This window comes from Babylonia areolata, chromosome 20, assembly GCF_041734735.1.
Source record: "Babylonia areolata isolate BAREFJ2019XMU chromosome 20, ASM4173473v1, whole genome shotgun sequence".
Lineage (NCBI taxonomy): Eukaryota > Metazoa > Mollusca > Gastropoda > Neogastropoda > Buccinidae > Babylonia > Babylonia areolata.
The window spans coordinates 52,285,175-52,308,235 of record NC_134895.1 but is presented as its reverse complement, the minus strand read 5'-3'; the positions used below and the strand labels follow the sequence as shown (position 1 = coordinate 52,308,235).

Below are 23,061 nucleotides of genomic sequence, written 5' to 3'. Positions count from 1 at the left end.
CACACACACACACACACAAAGAATGGTGTAATTGTTATTTTACTGCATTAGTTGTTTTTTTTTTAAATCACAAAAAATTAATTCACATTTATATTACTGTTTCAGTTAATTAAGACATACTAGGAAGCAAAAAAAAAGAACACAATCACACGTTACACAGAGGATAGGAGAAAGAGAAAAAAGAAAGAAAAAAGGAACAGTAGCCAGGACTTGAGATACTAGCATACAAACACACAGTTACAAAAGACAGACAGCAGACATTTCAACTGATATATATGACAGTCAGTCTTGTCCGACTATGACCATCAGAACAGCAGAGGAGGCAACTGCTGTTCTGACTATTTGGGCTAGAATTTGATTACAGTGGAGAGTGTCTTGCCCAAGTACATCCCCACTCTCTCGGCCAAGAGGGTTTTAGGACAGTCGGCGTTGGGATGGTTCCCAAAGGCCAACCAGCCCACAAGGCCGCAGCACTAAGAGCCAGTGCAATTTCGCCTCCTAGTTTGAGAGTCATAGTCCTTCACAAAAGACTAAGCTGTAAATGGTTTCCCATTGACTGGAGAAACCATTGATAATACAGCTCTCACTTTGCTGTTGGCCCAAATGTAAACTTATGTCAATCTGTGATATAAGCCGAGTGTTGGGCCTTGAACTGAACCAGCTACTTAATTAACCAAACCTTATAGGCAATGAACTGCATGATTTCTAAAGAACCTGAATTATATGATTTCTAAAGGACCTGAATTGCCATCACAAAATGCAGCTGGAGAATTATGTACAGTTTTTGACGATAGAATATTCAAGATTTTCAGTACCAAAAAAAATAAAGTTCCTTTTAACAGACTTATAGAATAATGAATATGTCTCCATATCTATGTAATACTGATATTATTTAATAATGATTGTTAAGTTTATAAATTGTGTGTGTGTGTGTGTGTGTGTGTGTGTGTGTGTGAATATATACATATTGTGTGTGTGTACAAGGTACATATGGTCATATGTGTGACATCAGTGTGTGTGTGTGTGTGTGTGTGTGTGAATATATATATATTGTGTGTGTGTACAAGGTACATATGTGTGATATCAGTGTGTGTGTGTGTGTGTGTGTGTGTGTGTGTGTGTGTATCTGTGTGTGTTGTGTGTGTGTGTGTGTGTGTGGTGTGTGTGTGTGTGTGTGTGTGTGTGTGTGTTTCAGGGTGAACACCCCGAGGAAGCAGGGCGGTCTGGGCAACATGAAGATCCCCCTACTGGCCGACAAAGACCTACAGCTGTCCCGGCAGTACGGCTGTTTGAAGGAGGACGAGGGCATCGCCTTCAGGTCGGTGACCCCCGCTGACCCCTGACCCTGAACCCTAACCACTGCCCACAAACTCTTACAATACAATACAATACAATACAATACATTACAATACAATACAATACAATACATTACAATACAATACATCTTTGTTAATCTGTTTGGAAATTTAAGTGTGCATAAGATAAGAATAACTTTATTATCTCCAACTGGAGAAATTTGGTCAGGTGCATTATCACAACATAGACAAGTAAACAACATGGGGACCATAACTGTAAAAGCCAACAACAGCCCCTACAAATATTACGAAGATACAAATGTAAAAAATATATCACATACATCGTTTCATACATACATCCACACACTGCAGGTAATAACTAGTATTCTTAATGTAAAAACAGAAAGAATAAAGAAACATTATTTGAATATAATTATAAACATAGCCTAGCATCGACAGGCTCGTCACTCACCCTTCACAATATCTCAGCCCACAGCCATGTCCAGCACACTGACAACTCGACAAAGGTTGGACAAAAGATCAAAAGCAACCTATAAAGCTAAATGTACACAAGGAAGTAATACAACACAGCGGATTCATTTCCCACTCATACACTTAAGTCCCCTTACCTTCCACACACACACACACACACACACACACACACACACACACACACACGCACACACACACACACACACACACACACACACACACACACACACACACACACACATGACCCCTTGACAGAAAACTCTAACCCTTGTTCCAAACCATTGCCTGCAAACCCTTGACCCTAAGCTCTAACCGTTACCCAAAAGCCCTCACCCCAAACGCTAAACCCTAGCCCAAACCTAAAAGCGAAACGCCTTAGAACCCTGAACCCTGTCCCTGTACCCAAAGCCTAGTCCTCAACCCAGACCCAACCTTAGCCCAGCCCTAACCCTAGACTGTTGGCCGCCGTTCTTTCTCTGTTTCTGGACCTTGCGACTGGAATGAACTTCCTCTTTCGCTTCGTCAAGTCTCCACACTCAGCTCTTTCAAGTCTGGCCTTAAAACCCACCTCTTCCCAAAATAGCCTCCCTTGCCTGCCTCTTCCTTGTCTTTAGTTTCTACAGTTTTAGAGTTATGCATGCGTGTGAATGACTGGTGCGAAAGCGCTTTGATTTGTCTCTGCACAAGATCCAGCGCTATATAAATACCATTATTATTATTATTATTATTATAGACCAACCCTGATCCCAGTCCTAAACCTGAACCCAGTGCCCAGATCCTAAACATAATCCCAACCCTAAACTTTAACTCAAAACCATAACCCAAAGCCTTAACCTAACCCTAACACCTTGGGTGTGTGAAACAGCCTCAGAGAGCCTTTCTAATGCTGCACCACCTTCTAAACAAATCTGCATTGTTACACACATACCGGTACATACAGTTTCAGTTTCTCAAGGAGGCGTCATTGAGTTCAAGCAAATCCATCACACACAACACCACACTTACTGGGCAGAAGTCTGACCAACAACATAAACTGATATGCTGAACCAGGCCTTGAGTACATGAATAATACTGTCTCTTTTTTGTGTGTGCATCTATCACTGTAGATTTCTACTACAGAATTTTCCCAGATAACAACACTTAAAAGTCCTTAAAGATATTTTGATAAAAATGACCATGTTTGTAAAGTTTCTATTTTCAGGACTTTTTTTTCTGAACAGAACAAACAACCCCCCAAAACATTGTTTCTGTCAGTTATCATTACACAACTGAATTCAAACTTTAAAGTAAAATAATGATTTAAAATACAAACAAACAACCCCCCCAAAAAAAACAACAACAACAACAACAAAACAATTCTGCAAGAATCTTTCCAAATGAAGCCAATTTGTAGCCAATGGTGATTCGTTGAAGGGGCATAAGCATGTACTCAGCATACCATGCATTCCATCCCAGTTCCTTGATGCAATCATTCAACATTTTTGGCCAAAATGGGGCTTAAAGGTGGAGTGATGGCCTAGAGGTAACGCATCCGCCTAGGAAGCGAGAGAATCTGAGCACTCTGGTTCGAATCACGGCTCAGCTGCCAATATTTTCTCCCCCTCCACTAGACCTGGAGTGGTGGTCTGGACGCTAGTCATTCGGATGAGACGATAAACCGAGGTCCCGTGTGCAGCATGCACTTAGCGCACGTAAAAGAACCCACAGCAACAAAAGTGTTGTTCCTGGCAAAATTATGTAGAAAAATCCACTTCGATAGAAAAAACAAATAAAACTGCACGCAGGAAAAAATACAAAAAAATGGGTGGCGCTGTAGTGTAGTGACGCGCTCTCCCAGGGGAGAGCAGCCCGAATTTCACACAGAGAAATTTGTTGTGATAAAAAGAAATACAAATACAAAATGTTTTTAGAACAATTCAAAATTTCAATATTAAAAATCTGGCGTGAGCCCTATGATAAGGCTGTTATCCTGTAACACTATTTTTTTCTTTCAGTTTGAAGGGTTTTGTGACAGGCGCAATAGCTGAGTGGTTAAAGTGTTGGACTGTCAATCTGAGGGTCCCGGGTTCGAATCACGGTGACGGCGCCTGGTGGGTAAAGGGTGGAGATTTTTACGATCTCCCAGGTCAACATATGTGCACGTGCAGACCTGCTAGTGTCTGAACCCCCTTCGTGTGTATATGCAAGCAGAAGATCAAATACGCACGTTAAAGATCCTGTAATCCATGTCAGCGTTCGGTGGGTTATGGAAACAAGAACATACCCAGCATGCACACCCCCGAAAACGGAGTATGGCTGCCTACGTGGCGGGGTAAAAATGGTCATACACGTAAAAGTCCATTTGTGTGCATACGAGTGAACGCAGAAGAGGAAGAAGGGTTTTGCTCTTTGTGAGGCTTTAGCTGCTGTGTATTTCTGTATGCAGGTTGCATGGGTGTACATTGTTGGTATTGTATTGTTTTGTATTGTACTGGTATTGTATTACTCTCCCCAGGGAGAGCACGTCGCTGCACTGAGAGCACCACCCACTTTTTGACTCACTTGTGTAAACAAAGTGAGTCTATGTTTTAACCCGGTGTTCGGTTGTCTGTGTGTGTGTGTGTGTGTGTGGTAAACTTTAACATTGATATTTTCTCTGCAAATACTTTGTCAGTTGACACCAAATTAGGCATAAAAATAGGAAAAATTCAGTTCTTTCCAGTCATCTTGTTTAAAACAATATTGCACCTCTGGGATGGGCACAAAAAAATAATAAAAGAAACCAAATTATATGCAAACTGCATTTACTGTTATATTTATATTTTTTGTATTCTCTAAACTTGGCACTTTGATCTGGTATTCTGACACAACAACAAGAGCAGTCATTATTATCATTTTTTGTTCAAAGAGGAACTTCTTTTGCTAAGCATGGAAGTTTTATTTATTTTGCAAACGTTTTGGTGCAGATAGTAAAAAAGGGAAATTAATCTGTAATTAATGCTAGGGGACTTAATTTGCTTTAAACTGATCTTTCTCATCTTAAACATTACATTTTGAAATTATATTCAATACATAAAAAGCTTGTGTGTTTTACTCTCAGTCACAAGTGAGTCTTGAAGGCCTTGCCTCTCTTGTTAATGTTTTCTTTCCCTGCCTGCAGTTTGTTTTCCTATCAAAGTGGGTTTTTCTACAGAATTTTGCCAGGGACAACCCTTTTGTTGCCGTGGGTTCTTTTACTTGCACTAGGTGCTTGCTGCACTTAGGACCTTGGTTTATCGTCTCATCTGAATGACCAGTATGGGACACTGGACTTAGACCTTTAACAAAGTGTTGAGAATGTTTGACCATTTCATTGCTGAAGAAGACAAATGTCCCATCACTTTTTCATTGGAAAGGTCATCGTCTGATCCATTTCTTTGTTAGCTTGGACATGGCGTGCAACCAACCTTGGTGACAAGTTGATTATCATCAAATGGTCAGTTCAATAATCAGAATAGGCCAGAAAAATCACACATGCAGCCTCAAGGCACTTTCAGCAGTTGAAGAGTTTTTGAATTTTACACACTGAATGATGATACTTTCTTCTTCTTCTTTCGTGGACTGCAACCCCCACGTTCGCTCATATTATTACACAAGTGGGCTTTTGCATGTATGACCGTTTTTACCCCGCCATGTAGGGGTGTGCATGCTGGATATGTTCTTGTTTCCATAACCCACCGAACGCTGACTTGGATTACAGGATGTTTAACGTGTGTATTTGATCTTCTGCTTGCGTATACACACGAAGGGGGTTCACACACAAGCAGGTCTGCACATATTTTATTTCCACCCTTTACCCACCAGGTGCCGTTACCAAGATTCAAACTCAGGACCCTCAGATTGAAAGTTCAACGCTTTAACCAGTCGACTGTCATACTTTGTTTATTTTTATCATGGCTGATTGACACCTTTATTCTGTGTAGGGAGGACAAATATTCTTTATATGTGTGTGTGTGTTTGTGTACATGTATATATGTGTATATGTGTGTGTGTATATGTATGCATATGTAAAACTGACATGATAATATATATATATATATATATATATATATATATATATTATCATGTCAGTCTTACATATGCATATTTTAGCCATTGTCATGTTAAACTTTGTAGACTTTATACATATTTTACGACACTTAGTCTTAAATTTCTTTTTTTTTCTTTTTTATTGTGAAGCGCGGGGAGCCCCATCTGAGATGGGGGTACTGCGCTATATAAACCTACATTTTATTATTATTATTAATGATTGGGTGGGTAAAGACATTTTGTCCTGTTGTCTATGTATTGTATTGTATTGTATTGTATTGTATTGCATGATGTCATGGTAGATTTCTCCATGTTAGACTCAGGCTACTGTCCCCAGGGAAAGCGTGTTGCTGCAGTGCAGTGCTTTACTTTTGTGTCTGCCTACATGTGTATTTGATTTCCTGTCAGGGTGGGTTTTTCTGCTGACTCTTGCCAGGGACAACCCTTTGTCGCCATGGGTTTTTTTATGTGCCCCCCAAGTGCATGCCACACACAGGGGATCATCTCATCCGAATGACTAGCGTCCAGACCACCACTCAAGGTCTGGTTGAGGGAGAGAAAATATTTAAGTCCAAGTTTAGCATCCAAAATTATTGCACCTAATTTATGTGCATGTATGAAACGGTATTACCATTAGTTGATGTTGTAACCCATTTTGGGTGGATTTCAACTCATATTTTATGTTATTTTACTAAATTTTGATGCGGATTTAGTCACTAAACTAACGTGCTACAATATTGCTTTTTTCCGTTTTTCGTCCTACAAACCATGGAAATGGAACCAATAGCTGCCGTAATTTAGGATGCCAAAATTGGACATTACCAGAAAATACTGTCACGTGTGGGATTTCTAACTTGAGCTCTCAGATCGTCTCGTTTCCTAGCCGGACGTTTCACAACAAGGCAGTCAATTCACATGTGTTGTATGTAAAAGCCCGTGGTGTGTGTGAGTTCAGGGGTCTGTTCATCATTGACGACAAGGGCAACCTGCGACAGATCACCATCAACGACCTGCCTGTGGTGTGTGTGAGTTCAGGGGTCTGTTCATCATTGACGACAAGGGCAACCTGCGACAGATCACCATCAATGACCTGCCCGTGGGCCGCTCTGTGGACGAGACGTTGAGACTGGTGCAGGCCTTCCAGTTCACTGACGCCCATGGTGAAGGTAGGAACCTGGGGGGGCTGGCTTGGACCCATGCAGTTCCAGTTTCAGTTTCTCAAGGAGGCATTACTGTGTTTGGACAAATACACAACCACTGCACCTCATCTGCTAGGAAGATGCCCTACCAGCAGTGTAACCCAACGTGCTTCGGCCTTGAGTGCATGCATATATATATATTTATATATATATATATATATATATATATATATATTTGTGTACCTATCAAAGCCGACTTCTTCTCTTTGATTATGTCCTCTATTTTGCCAGAGGACATTTTTGTTGCCATGGGTTCTTTTTCAGTGTGCAAACTACGTGCTACTTACAGGACCTCGGTTTAACGCCTCATCTGAATGACCACATGGTCAGATCGATTTTCCTGTCAAATTTGGGAGAAAGCGTTAAAGTGGGAATGGAACCCACATCCTCACAGACACTGTTGCCAGATTAGTGCCTTACCATTCTGCCACCTTCCTCCTCTACAGGCTGGAACACTTTCTTTTTTTTCTGTGTTTTGGTTTTTGTGCCCAGAATTTTGGACATTGTGTTTTCTGTATTTCCATATGAGCAATTTTGTGATTTTTGTTGTAAGTGTTTTCCCCATTTTACTTTGTTCTTCCAACAAGGCACGCATTTTGGTTCAGTTGCTGAACAATTTTCAGAATGACAGAAACATCCACCCATTGTGGCCCAGGTTTTGAATCTGTCAGTAGATCTCTCTGCTTCTTATATTCTCATGTCTGCGCGCGTGCGCGCGTGTGTGTGTGACATCAATTCTGTTTAGGTGTATCCGTTGCAACTTGTCTGTCAAGACTGGTAGATGTATTAGTATTTCCTGCGATTTGTGTTCTGGTGTAACTGCTACATGAGTGTGGTAAGAGACATATTTCATTTTAGTATGAATGTTGGAAATGCGCTGATCTTCTCCAAAGAGAGTTTATCCCAAAGAAATAGTTGAATCCCAAATCAGTTTTTTTAATTTTTGCAATTGTTGAGAGCAGGGAAAGAGAGCACTGTTTTGAAAGCAGATGGCGGGCACAATAGCCGAGTGGTTAAAGCGTTGGACTTCAATCTGAGGGTCCCGGGTTCGAATCACGGTGACGGCACCTGGTGGGTAAAGGGTGGAGATTTTTCCGATCTCCCTGGTCAACATATGTGCAGACCTGCTAGTGTCTGAACCCCCTTCATGTGTATACGCAAGCAGAAGATCAAATACGCACGTTAAAGATCCTGTAATCCATGTCAGCGTTCGGTGGGTTATGGAAACAAGAACATACCCAGCATGCACACCCCCGAAAGCGGAGTATGGCTGCCTACATGGCGGGTTAAAAACGGTCATACACGTAAAAGCCCACTCGCACATATACGAGTGAACGTGGGAGTTGCAGCCCACGAACACAGAAGAAGAAGAAGGCAGAGATTTGTCAAAAAGATTACAAGATGACACCGATTATGTATCTATTTTTATCACCAAGTTCAAGTGTTGTAATTGCTGCTAACACTTTATAATTTTGGTGTATAATATCAATCATGTTAGTACTTCATATCCCCCATACCCCAACACAGTTCGAAGGATTAGATATTCTCGATTCTTGAGCATGCATGCATGTGTCACAATTTGTACATCAACACTGGTTGGAGGGTGGCGCCGTGGCGGTCAGTTAGGCATCAGACTTCTGATCCTGTGTTAACGGGCTGGATCAGGGTTTGAGTCCCCGTTATGACACAGCGTTGTGTCCCCAGGAAAAGCACTTCACTCGTTTTTCTCGCTCCACCCCTGTGTGAAGTGGTACCCCGCTTCAGTCAGGGAAAGTTAGAATGGCAGAAGGAGACGATTGGGCACTGCCTTCCAACACCCAGCCCTTGATACAGTGGATATAACATCACTGCTGCAATGGCTGTATACATGCATCTGATTCCATCTCTGCTTTTCACATTTCACTAAAAAACCCATCTTTTTAAAACCAATCTACAAGCACTCTCAGCTTCCTTCTTCTCCAACTCCCCCCCCCCCCCCCTATTCCTGCCAGCTCTCTTTGTATGCATGACCAATGAGAGAGGGAGAGAGGGGGTGGGGGAGGGAGGGGTTTGGAGAAAGAGTGGTCATGAATGATTTATATCATTTTGTAACTTATTCTTTCAAGTAAAGTGCCTTGAACTCTTAGAGAGAAAGGTTGCTATATAAATGTACATTATTATCATTATTATATATTTTTTTTTAATTACTATAATCATTATTATTATTTATTATTGTAATGCTGCATGACCTTTAACCCTTCGTTCGTTCATTCATTTACAGTCTGTTCATCTTAGATGATGATTCAACCCTTTACCACTGATTTCGCCTTGTTTTGTGCAGTATGCCCAGCGGGGTGGAAGCCAGGGAAGGACACCATCAAGCCCAACGTGAAGGACAGCAAAGCCTACTTCTCCAAGTCCAACAACTGACACAGCGGGTGTCCCTGCATCATCACCCCTCCTCTCCCTCCCCCTGGGCTCTGTCATAGGTTTTTCAAAGAGCATGGCTTCCACAACAGATCGTAGATGAACTTCTTTCTCCCACTGCCTCCTTGGGTCTTTTTTTTTGTGTGGGTCTTGTTCATAGCAAAACCTGTATCAACGAAGCTTTAAGTAACACACCACGGTGACTTGCTGTGTGAATGATTTTCATGGGCTTCAGTTTATTTACAGAAGAGTATATGGCCGATTTTTCTTTCATGGACACTGAAACCAACACAAGCACACACACACAAAAATCAACACACACACACAAAGCAGCACTAACACATAAACCAAACCATCACTAACACACACAAAAACCAACACACACACACACACAAAGCAACACTAACACATAAACCAAACCATCACTGACAGTAACACACACACTTGCCAAACCTTCACCCCAAAACTAACAGTAGCACACACACTTCACCATGTCCTGCTAATCTGGGCTTCTGTGAGCTTCATCCTCCTGTCAGCGTTTAGTTTTTCCGCTGGATGGTCAGTTTGGGTAGAAAGGAGAGAGCCATTCATTTCTCTTGAACTCTTATCATCTTTATCATCATCATCTCAAACAGCATCAACATTTACTCAGCCATCACTTGCATGTTAGCTGTCACTAGTATGTGGTTGATGGGAACACGTACCGTTTTATCTGAAGGGTATTTGTATAATTGTAATTCAATGTCGCTGTGTGAGTAGAAAATAAAATAATGAACATAAAAAGAAGAAGAAAAAAGTTCTGCTGGCTTCATTGTTTGGATTGTCGGCAAGTCATTTAACACACCAAGTGTAATTTTCTGGGGGGTTGGGGGGGAACTCACTCAGTACGGCCAGTCCTCTCTTCTCTACACAGACCCCTCAGATGTCCAGTGGGTGTCTGGATGACCCAACCTTTAGCTTCTGTCGTCAGAATTGTGGTATTCTTTGTCAACATTCACCTCTTCAGTATAAGAGCCTTCCGCTTGCAATATTTTGATGACAGTAATTGGGGTGAAACGCTGTTAACGTCGTCTCTTTCGCCGTTCGTATGGAGAGAGTTAAGTATGCTTGCTTGAAGTAGGCTTCATAATGTTAGCAATGTTGTGGAGTTGGCAAAAACAGCTGTGGAGTGACTTGACAATTATACTTTCGGGGCTACGAGGAATATTCATGACAATCTTATCCTATCTGAATTAAACGCAGGGGCACATGAATTCTGACCATCAGGTTTAATCTATATATTAAATACAAGGTTCTTTGGAGTGAAGTGCAGTTTAATTGGTGGCAAAAGCCCAACACAATACCCTCTCAAACCAAAAAGTACAGACAACACACTGACCCAGACAGCACAATGCCAGCCACACACACACACACACACACACACACAAACACATACACACAGAGGTAGGAAATCAGCATTTATTTCTTTCGGTGGTTGCACTTGTACCGATCTAGTGAGTGGATTATAAAAAAAACCAAAAAAACCCTGATATGAGCAGTGCACTATGCTGATCATTAGGGATTAACTTAGGAACTATTATCACAACCTTTGGAGTTATGCACACACACACACACTGAGGAATAGGGGTGGGGGAGGAAAGGATGGGTAGGGTGGGGGGAGTGGGAGGTACCTTCAACGTTTTCTTACCCACTCTGTGAAAACTGTTGACAACAAACCAGTGGGACTTTTTCAAGGAGCTGTGGAAGGTCAGGAGACGTTCCTCAAGTCGGGTGACAGCGTCTACATCAAGCACGTGTCTAGAGGGAAGGCAAGAACGGTGAGGGTTGTGGAGGGGTGGGATGGAGCAGATGGGAGGGGGGAAGGATTCAGTTGGGTATAAAAAGTGGCACTTTGGGTATAATACCTTTAAGTGGGGCAGTCTTCTTTTTTTTGGGGGAGGGGTGGGGGGGTGGGGGTGGAGGGGGGGGATATTTTTTGTTCATAAAACCAAGATTCCAGTAAAGGGCATTTCAGGTGAAATGGTCTGCGGTCAACACAGACTGCCGGTCACTCCTTCCTCGTGATCCAGTCCAGACATGCTTGCTACAAACAAGTTTTGTTGGGGTTTGTAAATGAGTATTGTCAATCATGTTGATCCATCTCTGAAGGGCTATCACCAACTTCCCATTTCGACCAAAACCAATACGTGTGGTGTTAAATCGTGCAAGTGCTGTGGATAGCAACATCCTTTGGTCATTATCCAACATGTATTTACACTGACACGCAATCCAAATGCACTCCTGGTAAGTTTCCGTATTTAACAACAACAAAAAAACAACAACAAACAAAAAAAAACAAACCTTTTTTTTTGCTAAATTATCAAAGTACACCTGCGTCCTCTCTCTCTCTTTTCTGAAATGAAGACTTTCCAACAGACTTGTGGGACAAGTTACGCACGCTCTGTTGTTGAAGATTGCGAAAGAGCATTTGCAGACATCTTCCTGACGTTGGTTTAAAAAGACGTTGCCATTTCAAACTCTCTTCTTCAGACATGAACTGAAAACCGCTGTGGGAAGGTCACATCTTGGCACATGGTGGAAACATGGTTTAAAAAAAAAATAAATAAAAATACACACAAAAAAAACACTGTACAACTAAATATTTCAGGCTCCTTTTGTTCACACACGCACTCATCACCATCTACACCCACGTACAAAATGCAATGTGATATGTCACACAGGAACACTAGAATTTTAACTTAAGTACATGGTATAAAAAAGATTTTTCAAGTTCATTATATCAAAGTGCCCCACGTCCCCTTGCCCCCTCGTTTCACATAAAACGTGTATAAAAATATGAACGTGTAAATATTTCCAGTTTTTCTTAAAAAAAAAAAAAAGAAAAAGAAAAAAAAGACAAACAAAAAAGGTGAGCTTTTCCCATGAGAAGCAATTTAAAAATATGTCCGGATGGAAGACCATTTTCTGAACAAATATCTGCAACACATTTCTCAGACTGAAGGCACATTTGGACATTTAGGAGAAAAAAAAAAGGTGACTATAATTCCACTGACCAATACTAAGAGACTGATTTGGATTTCAGACCAAACGTACTGTCAACAAGGCTTTTCCATGCAGTTTTAAGACCCACAAACAGTGTCACAAAACCATGACACTTCAATGTGCAAGGAAAAAAACATAGGTGGAAGCACTTGAATGAAAAATGTTTCTCATACACCGCTGGATTGCATTCGATTAAGGTTAAATAAAATCAACACATACACCAGCACACATGGATGTGCATTCCAGTTGTTACTTTCTACAATCTGACACATTGTGTTAAGAAAATTACCTTCTATAAATTAGTTAATAAATTTATTACACTGTATATAAGAACTTTATAAAGTGTACAAAAAAAAACCCTCAACAACCTCTCAACCATTTCACACTCACTCTCTGACGCTCAATAATAAACATTACGTACATGAAATGTCCTCATGCACACACACACACACACACAAATATATACATTCATCCAGTGTAGCCCCATTCTCACTGTAGTTCCTGCAGATATGTATACCAGATCCACTCTCTGTGACAGTCATCCAAAACGTCACTGATTTCCCCACCCCGACACAATGAAATGCCTACGTTATCTACACCCTAACTGACAACACGACGACTCTCACACCGACCAAAAATGATCAGCAGCTGCCTGTGAAACGAGTGATACAACTTTCAGGGAGGAGGAGAGTATCAGGAAAGGTCAGGGACCTATCGACTAAAAAGAGACGTGTTTTTTTTGTGTGTGGACTTCTTCACAAACTTTTTTTTTCCATTGCACTAATTCCCTGCACTACAGCTTTGTTCAGGGTGTCTCTCTGTTCCCCTGCACTAGTCATCATAAAAAATTAAAAAATAAAATATATATATAAGGAAAAGGGGCCATTCCGTTTTAGTGAAAGAAAACATTAACTCGACATATAAAAAAAACAAAAAAAAACCTACCAAAAAAACCCCAACTACTTCAACATGGAATGGCTGTGAGAGAAAAAAACAAGGAGTCCAGTCTTGTTGTATCACTGTTCAACAGTTTGTAACAAGAAATGAGGCTTTGTCAACACATGGCTGCTGGAACCTGGGGGCTGACTTGCAGGAGACACCTCGGCAGTGCTCTTGATTGCTGAGCATGCTGAGAGAATTCTCCTTGGTCTACGAAAATTCCACAGACCTTGGACAAATCTCAGTGCCAGGCAAACAACGTTGCTGAATTCTCTCTCACAGCCCAGCCCCCGAGCCTCGACAGGAGGGTGAAGCATCCACGGCAGCAAAACGCAGGCCATGAGTCCAGTTTTTTCACCATGGATTCGAACCTAGGGCCCCCTGTCCCTGACTGACCGGTGAAGCTTCACCCACCCTGAACCCGCAGGCCTCAGGTTGACCCCAACGCTACGCCCCGCCCCTGCCCTCCGGCCTGTCGCAGTCACTGAAAACCAGCACTGCTCACGCTGGCACCGGCACCATTCGTGTCGTCTTCTGACGTCAACCACTTTCTCACAAGCAGTTGCTGAGAGAAATGGGACTGCTAGACACTGAAGGGTGTCTGCTTGTAGGGGGAGGGGGGGCAGGGGGAGGGGCCTGGGGGGGAAGCCCATCCATTAAGTCCATTTGTGGGGGTGAGGACACAACGAACAACACACAGCCAGTTGAACAAGGCAAGCTAAAAAGTCACAAGTGGTGCTTCAGTGGAATGATTCAGGGTTCCCTGCAAGTAGAGGTTGGTTGCCCAACTCTCTCAACACATCGCCAACACACACAGCCACACCGCCACACACTGCGTCACACCAACTGCCACATGCTGAGGGGAAAACGCTTCCCTCTTTCCAGACTCTGCTGTCTGACGAATGCAGGTCTGATTCTACTGTCTGATGAATATATGTCTAATTTTCCTTTCATGCTGCTGCTTGCTGCTTTTAAGGGGTGAGTTGTACACACCAATTCATAAACATAATAATGTAAAAAAAAAAATTGTGCGCGCCTTACCCCTTCAGTCCCCTTTCAACAAACTTCCGTGGCATGATAATGCATCTATGAATAAACGAACTATTCTGTTCTTTTTTTATTATTTTTTTTTAAGTTAAAAAGAATAGAACGATGCATCCATGCATGAACAAACAGAATTTCTAACTGTCATAGCTGTCGGAACAGTTGTTTTTTTCCCCCCAAAAGCTGTCAAGTAAAAAGTATTCTTTTTAATTCTTTTTGTTACTGTTGAAAATGTGTTTATTCATGTCATTCTAACAATCCCCATTCTGTTATATCAACACCCCTACACGCATGTGCCGTCAGCTGTAGCAGGATGTGAAGGTGGCCTGTGTGTGCAGCCCCTTTCCAGTCAAGCCACACCAGGGTGGTTAGGCCCGACAGAGTAAGTTACCACAACTCAACCAACGATACATTCCATGCATCGTCTGCCGTGGAGGGGGGGGCAATCACCTCAACTTTACAGCATGTATATCACAGAACAACTCGTGGGCAGCAGCACACCGCCACGCACCTTTCCCTTTTTCCCACCGTCTCTGGCTCCGCCGGGAAGGAGGCTTCAGATTCGTGCGAACGTCTCAATGCATGTGGGAGGACTTTTGACTGACGCAAATGTCCTCCGTTTGTCAGTCTCTTTGTTTCCATGTTTGTTATACCTGAACCAGAGAGCCCTGACCCGACCAGCCAGAGCCAGAGACATAGAGGTGGGGGGAAGACGTAGATGCTGAGTGGTGCTGCCAACTTCCTCTCCCATCGAAATCCCGCCACACAGCCTGGAGCTGTGTGCTAGGGGACGAAGACCCAGGCCCTGTGGACGTGATACATGCCTTTGGTCCAGTCCACAGGCCGGGACAGAATATGTGCATCTCTCATGGCACCCGCAACATGGGCCAACGTCAAGTCAATGAAAACAATGACATGAGAAATGAACCCATACACGAAATGTACGAAGTGTTAAAGTGAGCTTGTGGTGTGTGTGAAACCCGAGATCATCAAAAAGGAAATACACACTGTTGGTCCTGAGCAGCAGCAGGATGGACCTGAACCGCCAGTCTGACATCAGTAGGTAGGACGTGGGGTCCTGACCGCGGTGGGCAGGCCGGCGGCCACAGGTTCAGCAGTGTAGGAGGTGAGTGGTTTGGTCCTCAGCCACGGGGGCAGGTGGAGGTGGGGGAGGGGGGTCAGTAGTTGGAGAACTTGGTGAAGAGCGGGTGCATCAGCAGGTCCTTGGCTGGGGGTCGATCCTCCGACTTCTGCTCCAAACACCTCAGCATCAGGTCGCGCACTGGGGGCGACAGGTTGTCCGGTATGGGGGGCGGGGCCACTGACGAGGCAATCTGGTGTGGACAGGGGAATCATTACAATAATAGTTAATAATTCATATAACACGGAATCTTGTGCTGAGATGTATCAAAGACAGGGCAAAAATAAAAATAATAGTGATTAGTATTCATATGGCGTGGAATCTTTGTGCTGAGACGTATCAAAGCCCCTTCACAACACCAGTCATTCACATGCATGTGTAAACGATTCAGATGGATATTATAAAAAACAAGTGCCTGTGAACAGAAAACTACAGAAACTGTAGACCAGAAGATGGGAGGTGTGTGTGGGGAGTGGGGGAGGGTTCGGGAGGGGGGGGGGTATGAAGGGAGGGGAGAGAGCAGGATTTTAGGCCAGACCTGAAAGAGCCAAGCTGGGAACAAAGTCGATCAGTTTCACTTCTGTCAACAATCCCCCTCCATCACCAGGAACTAGTTTCTTGGCAACACATAATCCCACTTCCAACTCCAGGCTGAATCTAAGATGCCAAAGTTGGATGAAATTCTGATCAGTGAAACCCAATGGGACTGTCACTGTAAAAGCAGAAGAAAGCTGAGTACACCACCAGTTTGATCAAGATATGTCCATCAATACTAAACTTTCCACACCAGTAAAATGTTCTGAAAGCTAAGTTACCCACACACCAAGAAAGTTAACAGTAGCTGTCACAGTGAGAAGGTTCTTCAAACAGAAGGAAACAATCTGGCATGCAGGAATCTCCACTAAAAACAATGATATGACCAAGGTTTACGTGACTGAGGCCGGCTGCATGAGGAAACTTAGCAGCACTGTTCCTAACTCTACAGTATATTCCATTTATACTTAGGAACATTTTGAACTCTAAGCAAACTGAGTGCTGCAAATATCACCTCATGCAACCTGGCCCTGGACCGATAGCCCACAATGGTCACAGGGGCAGAGGATTTATATTCACTGTGTCCAGGGCTTGGCACAGAAGGGCCGGGCCCCATCCTCTCATTTTGCACTGACCGGACCACCCAGCCACTGAACACAACCACTGAACTGTCACCAAACCTGTACTGCTGGTGCATGGCCGTGAGGCAGGTAAAAAAAACAAAAAACAAGCCCAACTCACCTTGAAAATGAGGGCCAGGTGATTGGAGATGTCGTGGGAGTTCCACGGGGGGCGACACGTGCTCATCTCGATCATAACGCAGCCCACGCTCCACACGTCACACGCCCGCCCGTAACTCTCCCCCCGTAACACCTGTCCACAGTCATCACAACTTCACCTCACTGTCAGTTCCACTAAGGTGCTGTTTGTGTGGATGGTAGTTGTTTGTGATTTTTTTTTCTCTGTTTCATGTCATACTTCAGGGTTTTAAGGTCAACTTCCTGGTGTTTGTGAACTCCCCCCCCAACCCCCCCCCACCTCCCTGTTTCATGAGAAGGTTTCATTTGTTTTCACTGCCATGAGCATCATACTTCCGAGGTTCTGAGGTCGATCCCCACATGATTCTTATTCACAACAGCGCTTTCACAGACTTCAACCATACATGAGTCACACCAGGTTACAAGGCACATGGGTAGAAGCTGATGAGAAAGGTATTGCCTTACAAGGTTAAATGTCCTACAGCCTGTACAGCTATGGGCGCAATGGATCCATATCCAGAATCTATGGCTCGGCATTGGACGGGAGTGACGGGCGCAACCGCCTAGTGGTTAAAGCGTTGGACTTTCAATCTGAGGGTCCGGAGTTTGAATCTCGGAAACAGCGCCAGGTGGGTTCTTCTTCTTCTTCCTCGTTCGCCTCCCATTAGATGAGCAGCCCAGTGTCCTCAATGAAGGCTGCCGTCCGTCGCAGCTCCTCCAGGGTGCCGTACAGCTTGGCTTCCACTGCTGTCGGTGTTGGCCAGTACTTCCTCCTGGATGCTGTATGCGTCCTACAGTCTTGAAGGATGTGGTCGGTTGTCATTGGTCCCTCACCACAAGGGCACTCTCCACTCTGTCCAATGCCAAATTTTGTGTGCATGCGGAGGAGCAGGCGGTTGTGTCCAGTCCTCAGGCGGAAGATCTTGACCTGTTCCTGTTGTTCCAGCAAATGGTATCTTTCTTCTGGGTTATATCTGGGGTGCTGGAGGCGCCACTTTATTCCTTGCTGTGCCTTGCCTGGTGGGTTCTTCTTCTTCTGCGTTCACTCGTATGTACACGAGTGGGCTTTTTACGTGTACGACCGTTTTTACCCCGCCATGTAGGTAGCTATACTCTGTTTTCGGGGTGTGCATGCTGGGTATGTTCTTGTTTCCATAACCCACCGAACGGTGACATGGATTACAGGATCTTTAACGTGTGTATTTGATCTTATGCTTGCGTATACACACGAAGGGGGTTCAGGCACTAGCAGGTCTGCACATATGTTGACCTGGGAGATCGGAAAAATCTCCACCCTTTACCCACCAGGCGCCGTCACCGTGATTTGAACCCGGGACCCTCAGATTGACAGTCCAACGCTTCAACCACTCGGCTATTGCGCCCCTCGCCTGGTGGGTTAAGGGTGGAGATTTTTCTGATCTCCCAGGTCAACATATGTGTAGACCTGCTTAGTGCCTGAACCCCCTTCATGCGTATACACAAGCAGAAGATCAAATATGCACGTTAAAGAAATCCTGTAATCCATGTCAGCGTTCGGTGGGTTATGGGAAACAAGAACATAATCAGCATGCACCCCCGCCCACCCGAAAACTGAGTATGGCTGCCTACACGGCAGGGTAAAAATGGTCATACACGTAAAAGCCCACTTGCGTACATACACGAGTGAATGTGGGAGTTGCAGCCCACGAATGTGGAAGAAGAAAAAGGAAGGGAGTGCCCAGTTCTTTCCTCCCATTGCTTTGAACCTTCCCCAATCAACGTCAGGTACCCAGTCACACCCTGGGTGCAGTAGGGAAAATCAGAGTAAAACGCCTTTCCCAAGGACACAACACTATGCTGACACTTGGCCTGGAACCCTGATGACTGGTGAACACTGAGACAAGTCCAACCCTGATGACTGGTGAACACTGATCCACAAGTCCAACCCTGATGACTGGTGAACACTGAGACAAGTCCAACCCTGATGACTGGTGAACACTGATCCACAAGTCCAACCCTGATGACTGGTGAACACTGATCCACAAGTCCCACCCTGATGACTGGTGAACACTGATCCACAAGTCCCACCCTGATGACTGGTGAACACTGATCCACAAGTCCCACCCTGATGACTGGTGAACACTGATCCACAAGTCCCACCCTGATGACTGGTGAACACTGATCCACAAGTCCAACCCTGATGACTGGTGAACACTGATCCACAAGTCCAACCCTGACGACTGGTGAACACTGATCCACAAGTCCAACCCTGATGACTGGTGAACACTGAGACAAGTCCAACCCTGACGACTGGTGAACACTGATCCACAAGTCCAACCCTGATGACTGGTGAACACTGATCCACAAGTCCAACCCTGATGACTGGTGAACACTGATCCACAAGTCCAACCCTGATGACTGGTGAACACTGATCCACAAGTCCAACCCTGATGACTGGTGAACACTGATCCACAAGTCCCACCCTGATGACTGGTGAACACTGAATCACAAGTCCAAGACCTAACCAATTCTGCCATGGCCTCGCCTCAATTGTTGCCTCATAAAAAAATGATTAATGTGCTTAATGTGATTAATCTGCAGATACAATATCCGTGACAGTCTGGGTTTAAACCACAGTCTTGCCCTTTCTCCCACTGAAGTTTAACTGGAAAATCAAATGGAGCACCTAGTCATTTGGATTAGACAATAAACCATGTCCCATGTAGAGCATGCACTTGGCGCACTGAAATAGAACCCATGGCAACGTAAGCGTTGTCCTCTGGCAAAAATTCTGTAGAAGAAATCCACTCTGATCAGTACACATATATATGCACGCACTCAAGGCCAAAGTGCATTGGGTTATGCTACTGGTCAAACATCTACCTAGCAGACGTGGTGTAGCGTATACATACGGATCTGTCTGGAGCACTGTGACGCCTCCTCGAGAAAAGAGAAACTGACCTCTGGCGCCATGAAGGCGATGGTGCCCAACAACTGTCCCTGGAACTCCCCGGCCCCTGTGTGCTGCGATGCCAGACGTGCTGATGCCCCAAAGTCCCCGATCCTCAACTGCTGCCCTGTGCTGTCAACCAACAGGTTTGCTCCTGAAACACACACACACACACACACACAGGTGACAGGAAAACAAACACACCTGCAGGCAGAAGAAAAGGGGTGGTGCTGCACTGTAGCAATGCAGTCAGCCTGAACTTCACACAGAGAAATCTGTTGTGATGAAGAGTATCATACAATACAATACAAGGGTAATGTCGTCGTCCCCCAACCCCCAACCTCCTTACAAAAGACCCTGAGAGACAGTCTGGATGCTGTTTATTCGGATGAAAGAATAAACCTTGGTCCAACATGGCAGCATGTGTTGAACTTGTGTGAAAGAACCCATGGCAACAAAAGAGATGTTCCTATCAAATTTCTGTAGATAACCCCACCCTGATAAAAAAAACAACCAAATCCATTTTGCAGACAGAGAAAAGGAAACACACAGAGCGGCACTGCACTGCGGTGACATGCTCACCCTCGGGAGAGAAGCACGGATTTCACACTGACAAATCTGTTATGAAATAAAATAATTCAACACAATCTCATAGTCTGTTGACTGTATTCTTGTTGCTCTGGCTTCTTTTACATGCGCTGAGAGCATACAGCAGATACCATTTGGGTTTATCATCTGCCCTGCAATGCTAGCACCAGAACCATTCTCAAGGTACGGTGGACAGACTGAGAGAAAGAGATCACACACAGTACTGGACATGACTTTGAACCAAGAAGCTGGGAATCATTTTGCTTCCAGCATGGCCTTATACCCCTCCCCCCTCCCCACCCCAAGTTGTCTCCACATGTCCATATGTATGAGAGTCAGTCATGTCTGGCTGACCATCAGAACAGCGTAAGTGGCAGCTGCTCTTCTATCTGGGCTAGAATTTGATCATCGTGGACAGTGTCTTGCCCAAGTTACAACCCCATTCTCTTGGCCAAGAGGGCTTTAGGACAGTCCATGTTGGGATGGTCCCCAATGGCTAACCAACCCCTATTGCCACAGCACTAAGAACCAGCGCAATCTTGGCTCCCAGTTTGAGAATTATATGATCCCTCACCAAAGACTAAACTGTGAATGAATTTCCATTCCACTGATCATACAGCTCTCACTTTGCTGCTGGTCCAACTGTCAGCTGTAAGCTTATTTCAATCTGTGATGTAAGCCAACATGTATCCACAATGCCACACCACACCAATGCTCATTGTATGAATGATTATGTGGAATAATGGCCTAGAGATAACGCGTCTGCCTAGGAAGCGAGAGAATCTGAGCACGCTGGTTCGAATCACGGCTCAGCTGCCAATATTTTCTCCCCCTCCACTAGACCTTGAGTGGTGGTCTGGACGCTAGTCATTCGGATGAGACGATAAACCGAGGTCCCGTGTGCAGCATGCACTTAGCACATGTAAAAGAACCCATGGCAACAAAAGGGTTGTTCCTGGCAAAATTCTGTAGAAAAAAACACTTCGATAGGAAAAACAAATAAAACTGCACGCAGGACAAAAACACAAAAAATGGGTGGCGCTCTCAGTGTAGCAATGCGCTCTCCCTGGGGAAAGCAGCCCCAATTTCACACAAAGAAATCTGTTGTGACAACAACAACAAAAAAAAAGAAAAAAAAAAAAGAAGAGAAAAAAGAAAAAGATTATTGTACTTCCAGATGTTCCTGACTTGCTCACCATGCATTACCATCTCTGTCGCTGACCAGTTCAACAATCTGTTTTAAATGAGTGCATAAAAACCTAACAATTTCCATGAGAACTTAACAATTTTCTCTTTTCACCCTTCTCTAAGACATCTATCACATACCCCAGACCTAGTAGGATGTATGTTTGTGAACTATGATTTACATTTTCAGCAAATTTCAAACAAAGAAAACAACAAACAAAGAAACAAAATAAAACAAAACAAACAAAAAAATCAACACGGCAAAACAAACCCTGTAATGTAATGAATAAATGTTATGACTAGATCAAATGGAACTTTTCTTGAAGAGAGTCACATCCTTCAAGACCTAGATAGTAGAACATCAACATAAACAACGTCAGCCCCCCTCCCCTCCCCCCCACCTTACCTATGGCACCTCTCCCACAATCTCTTCACTACAAGCAAGAACTGACCTTTGAGATCTCGGTGCAGAACATGGTTGTCATGGAGATAGGCCAGGCCCCGGAGGATTTGTCGTGTGTAGCGAATGGTGACGGCCTCCGTGAAAGCGCCGTACTGACCCAGCAGGTACGACAGTGACCCTCCTGAAACCCCGCGCAACACGCCACACTCAACAACACAGCCCCCCGTTATCATGTTGCACGGTGAAAACAACACACGGCTCATTACACAAACTGTAACAAGCTGAAACCAATGCAAAGCCCACTTCACACACTGTAATACACTGAAACAACACACAGAACCCCTTACACAAACACTGAAACCAACACAGAACTAATTACACACACTGAAACCAACACAAAACTGATTACAAGCACTGAAACCAACACAGAACTCATTACATACACTGAAACCAACACAAAACTGATTACAAACACTGAAACCAACACAGAACTCATTACACACACTGAAACCAACACAGAGCTCATTACACACATTGAAACCAACACAGAACTAATTACACACATTGAAAACAACACAGAACTCATTACAAACACTGAAACCAACACAGAACTAATTACACACACTGAAACCAACACAAAACTGATTACAAGCACTGAAACCAACACAGAACTCATTACATACACTAAAACCAACACAGAGCTCATTACACACTCTATAACAAACACAGAACCGATTACACACTCTGAAACCAACACAAAACTGATTACATACATTGAAACCAACACAGAGCTTATTACACACATTGAAACCAACACAGAACTCATTACACACACTGAAACCAACACAGAACTGATTACACACACTGAAACTAACACAGAACTAAGTACACACACTGAAACCAACACAGAGCTCATCACACACTCCAACACAAACACAGAACTGATTACACACTCTGAAACCAACACACAGCTGATTACACACATTGAAACTAACACAGAACCCAGCACAGAACTCATCACACATACTGTCAAACAGAACCCATTTTTCTCCCTCAACA

General features: G+C 43.9%; 2 protein-coding genes across 6 annotated transcripts in view; one reads left to right on the top strand and one right to left on the bottom strand.

Annotated features, from left to right (window-relative positions):
• The window catches only part of LOC143294712 (peroxiredoxin prdx-2-like), a 45,300-nt gene extending 34,143 nt beyond the window's left edge, over window positions 1-11,157 (top strand). For all 4 annotated transcript variants that reach the window (XM_076606128.1, XM_076606129.1, XM_076606127.1 and 1 more), the window contains exons 4-6: window positions 1,196-1,318; window positions 6,870-7,000; window positions 9,354-11,157. In XM_076606128.1, coding sequence (XP_076462243.1) covers window positions 1,196-1,318; window positions 6,870-7,000; window positions 9,354-9,442 — 343 coding nt within the window. In that variant the 3' untranslated portion in view covers window positions 9,443-11,157. The remainder of the gene's footprint in view (window positions 1-1,195; window positions 1,319-6,869; window positions 7,001-9,353) is intronic.
• Window positions 11,158-11,385: 228 nt separating this feature from the next.
• The window catches only part of LOC143294711 (mitogen-activated protein kinase kinase kinase 1-like), a 46,496-nt gene continuing 34,820 nt past the window's right edge, over window positions 11,386-23,061 (bottom strand). For both annotated transcript variants that reach the window (XM_076606123.1, XM_076606125.1), the window contains exons 18-21: window positions 22,052-22,183; window positions 19,838-19,980; window positions 16,881-17,012; window positions 11,386-15,798 (exon numbers count right to left, since the gene is read on the bottom strand). In XM_076606123.1, coding sequence (XP_076462238.1) covers window positions 15,643-15,798; window positions 16,881-17,012; window positions 19,838-19,980; window positions 22,052-22,183 — 563 coding nt within the window. In that variant the 3' untranslated portion in view covers window positions 11,386-15,642. The remainder of the gene's footprint in view (window positions 15,799-16,880; window positions 17,013-19,837; window positions 19,981-22,051; window positions 22,184-23,061) is intronic.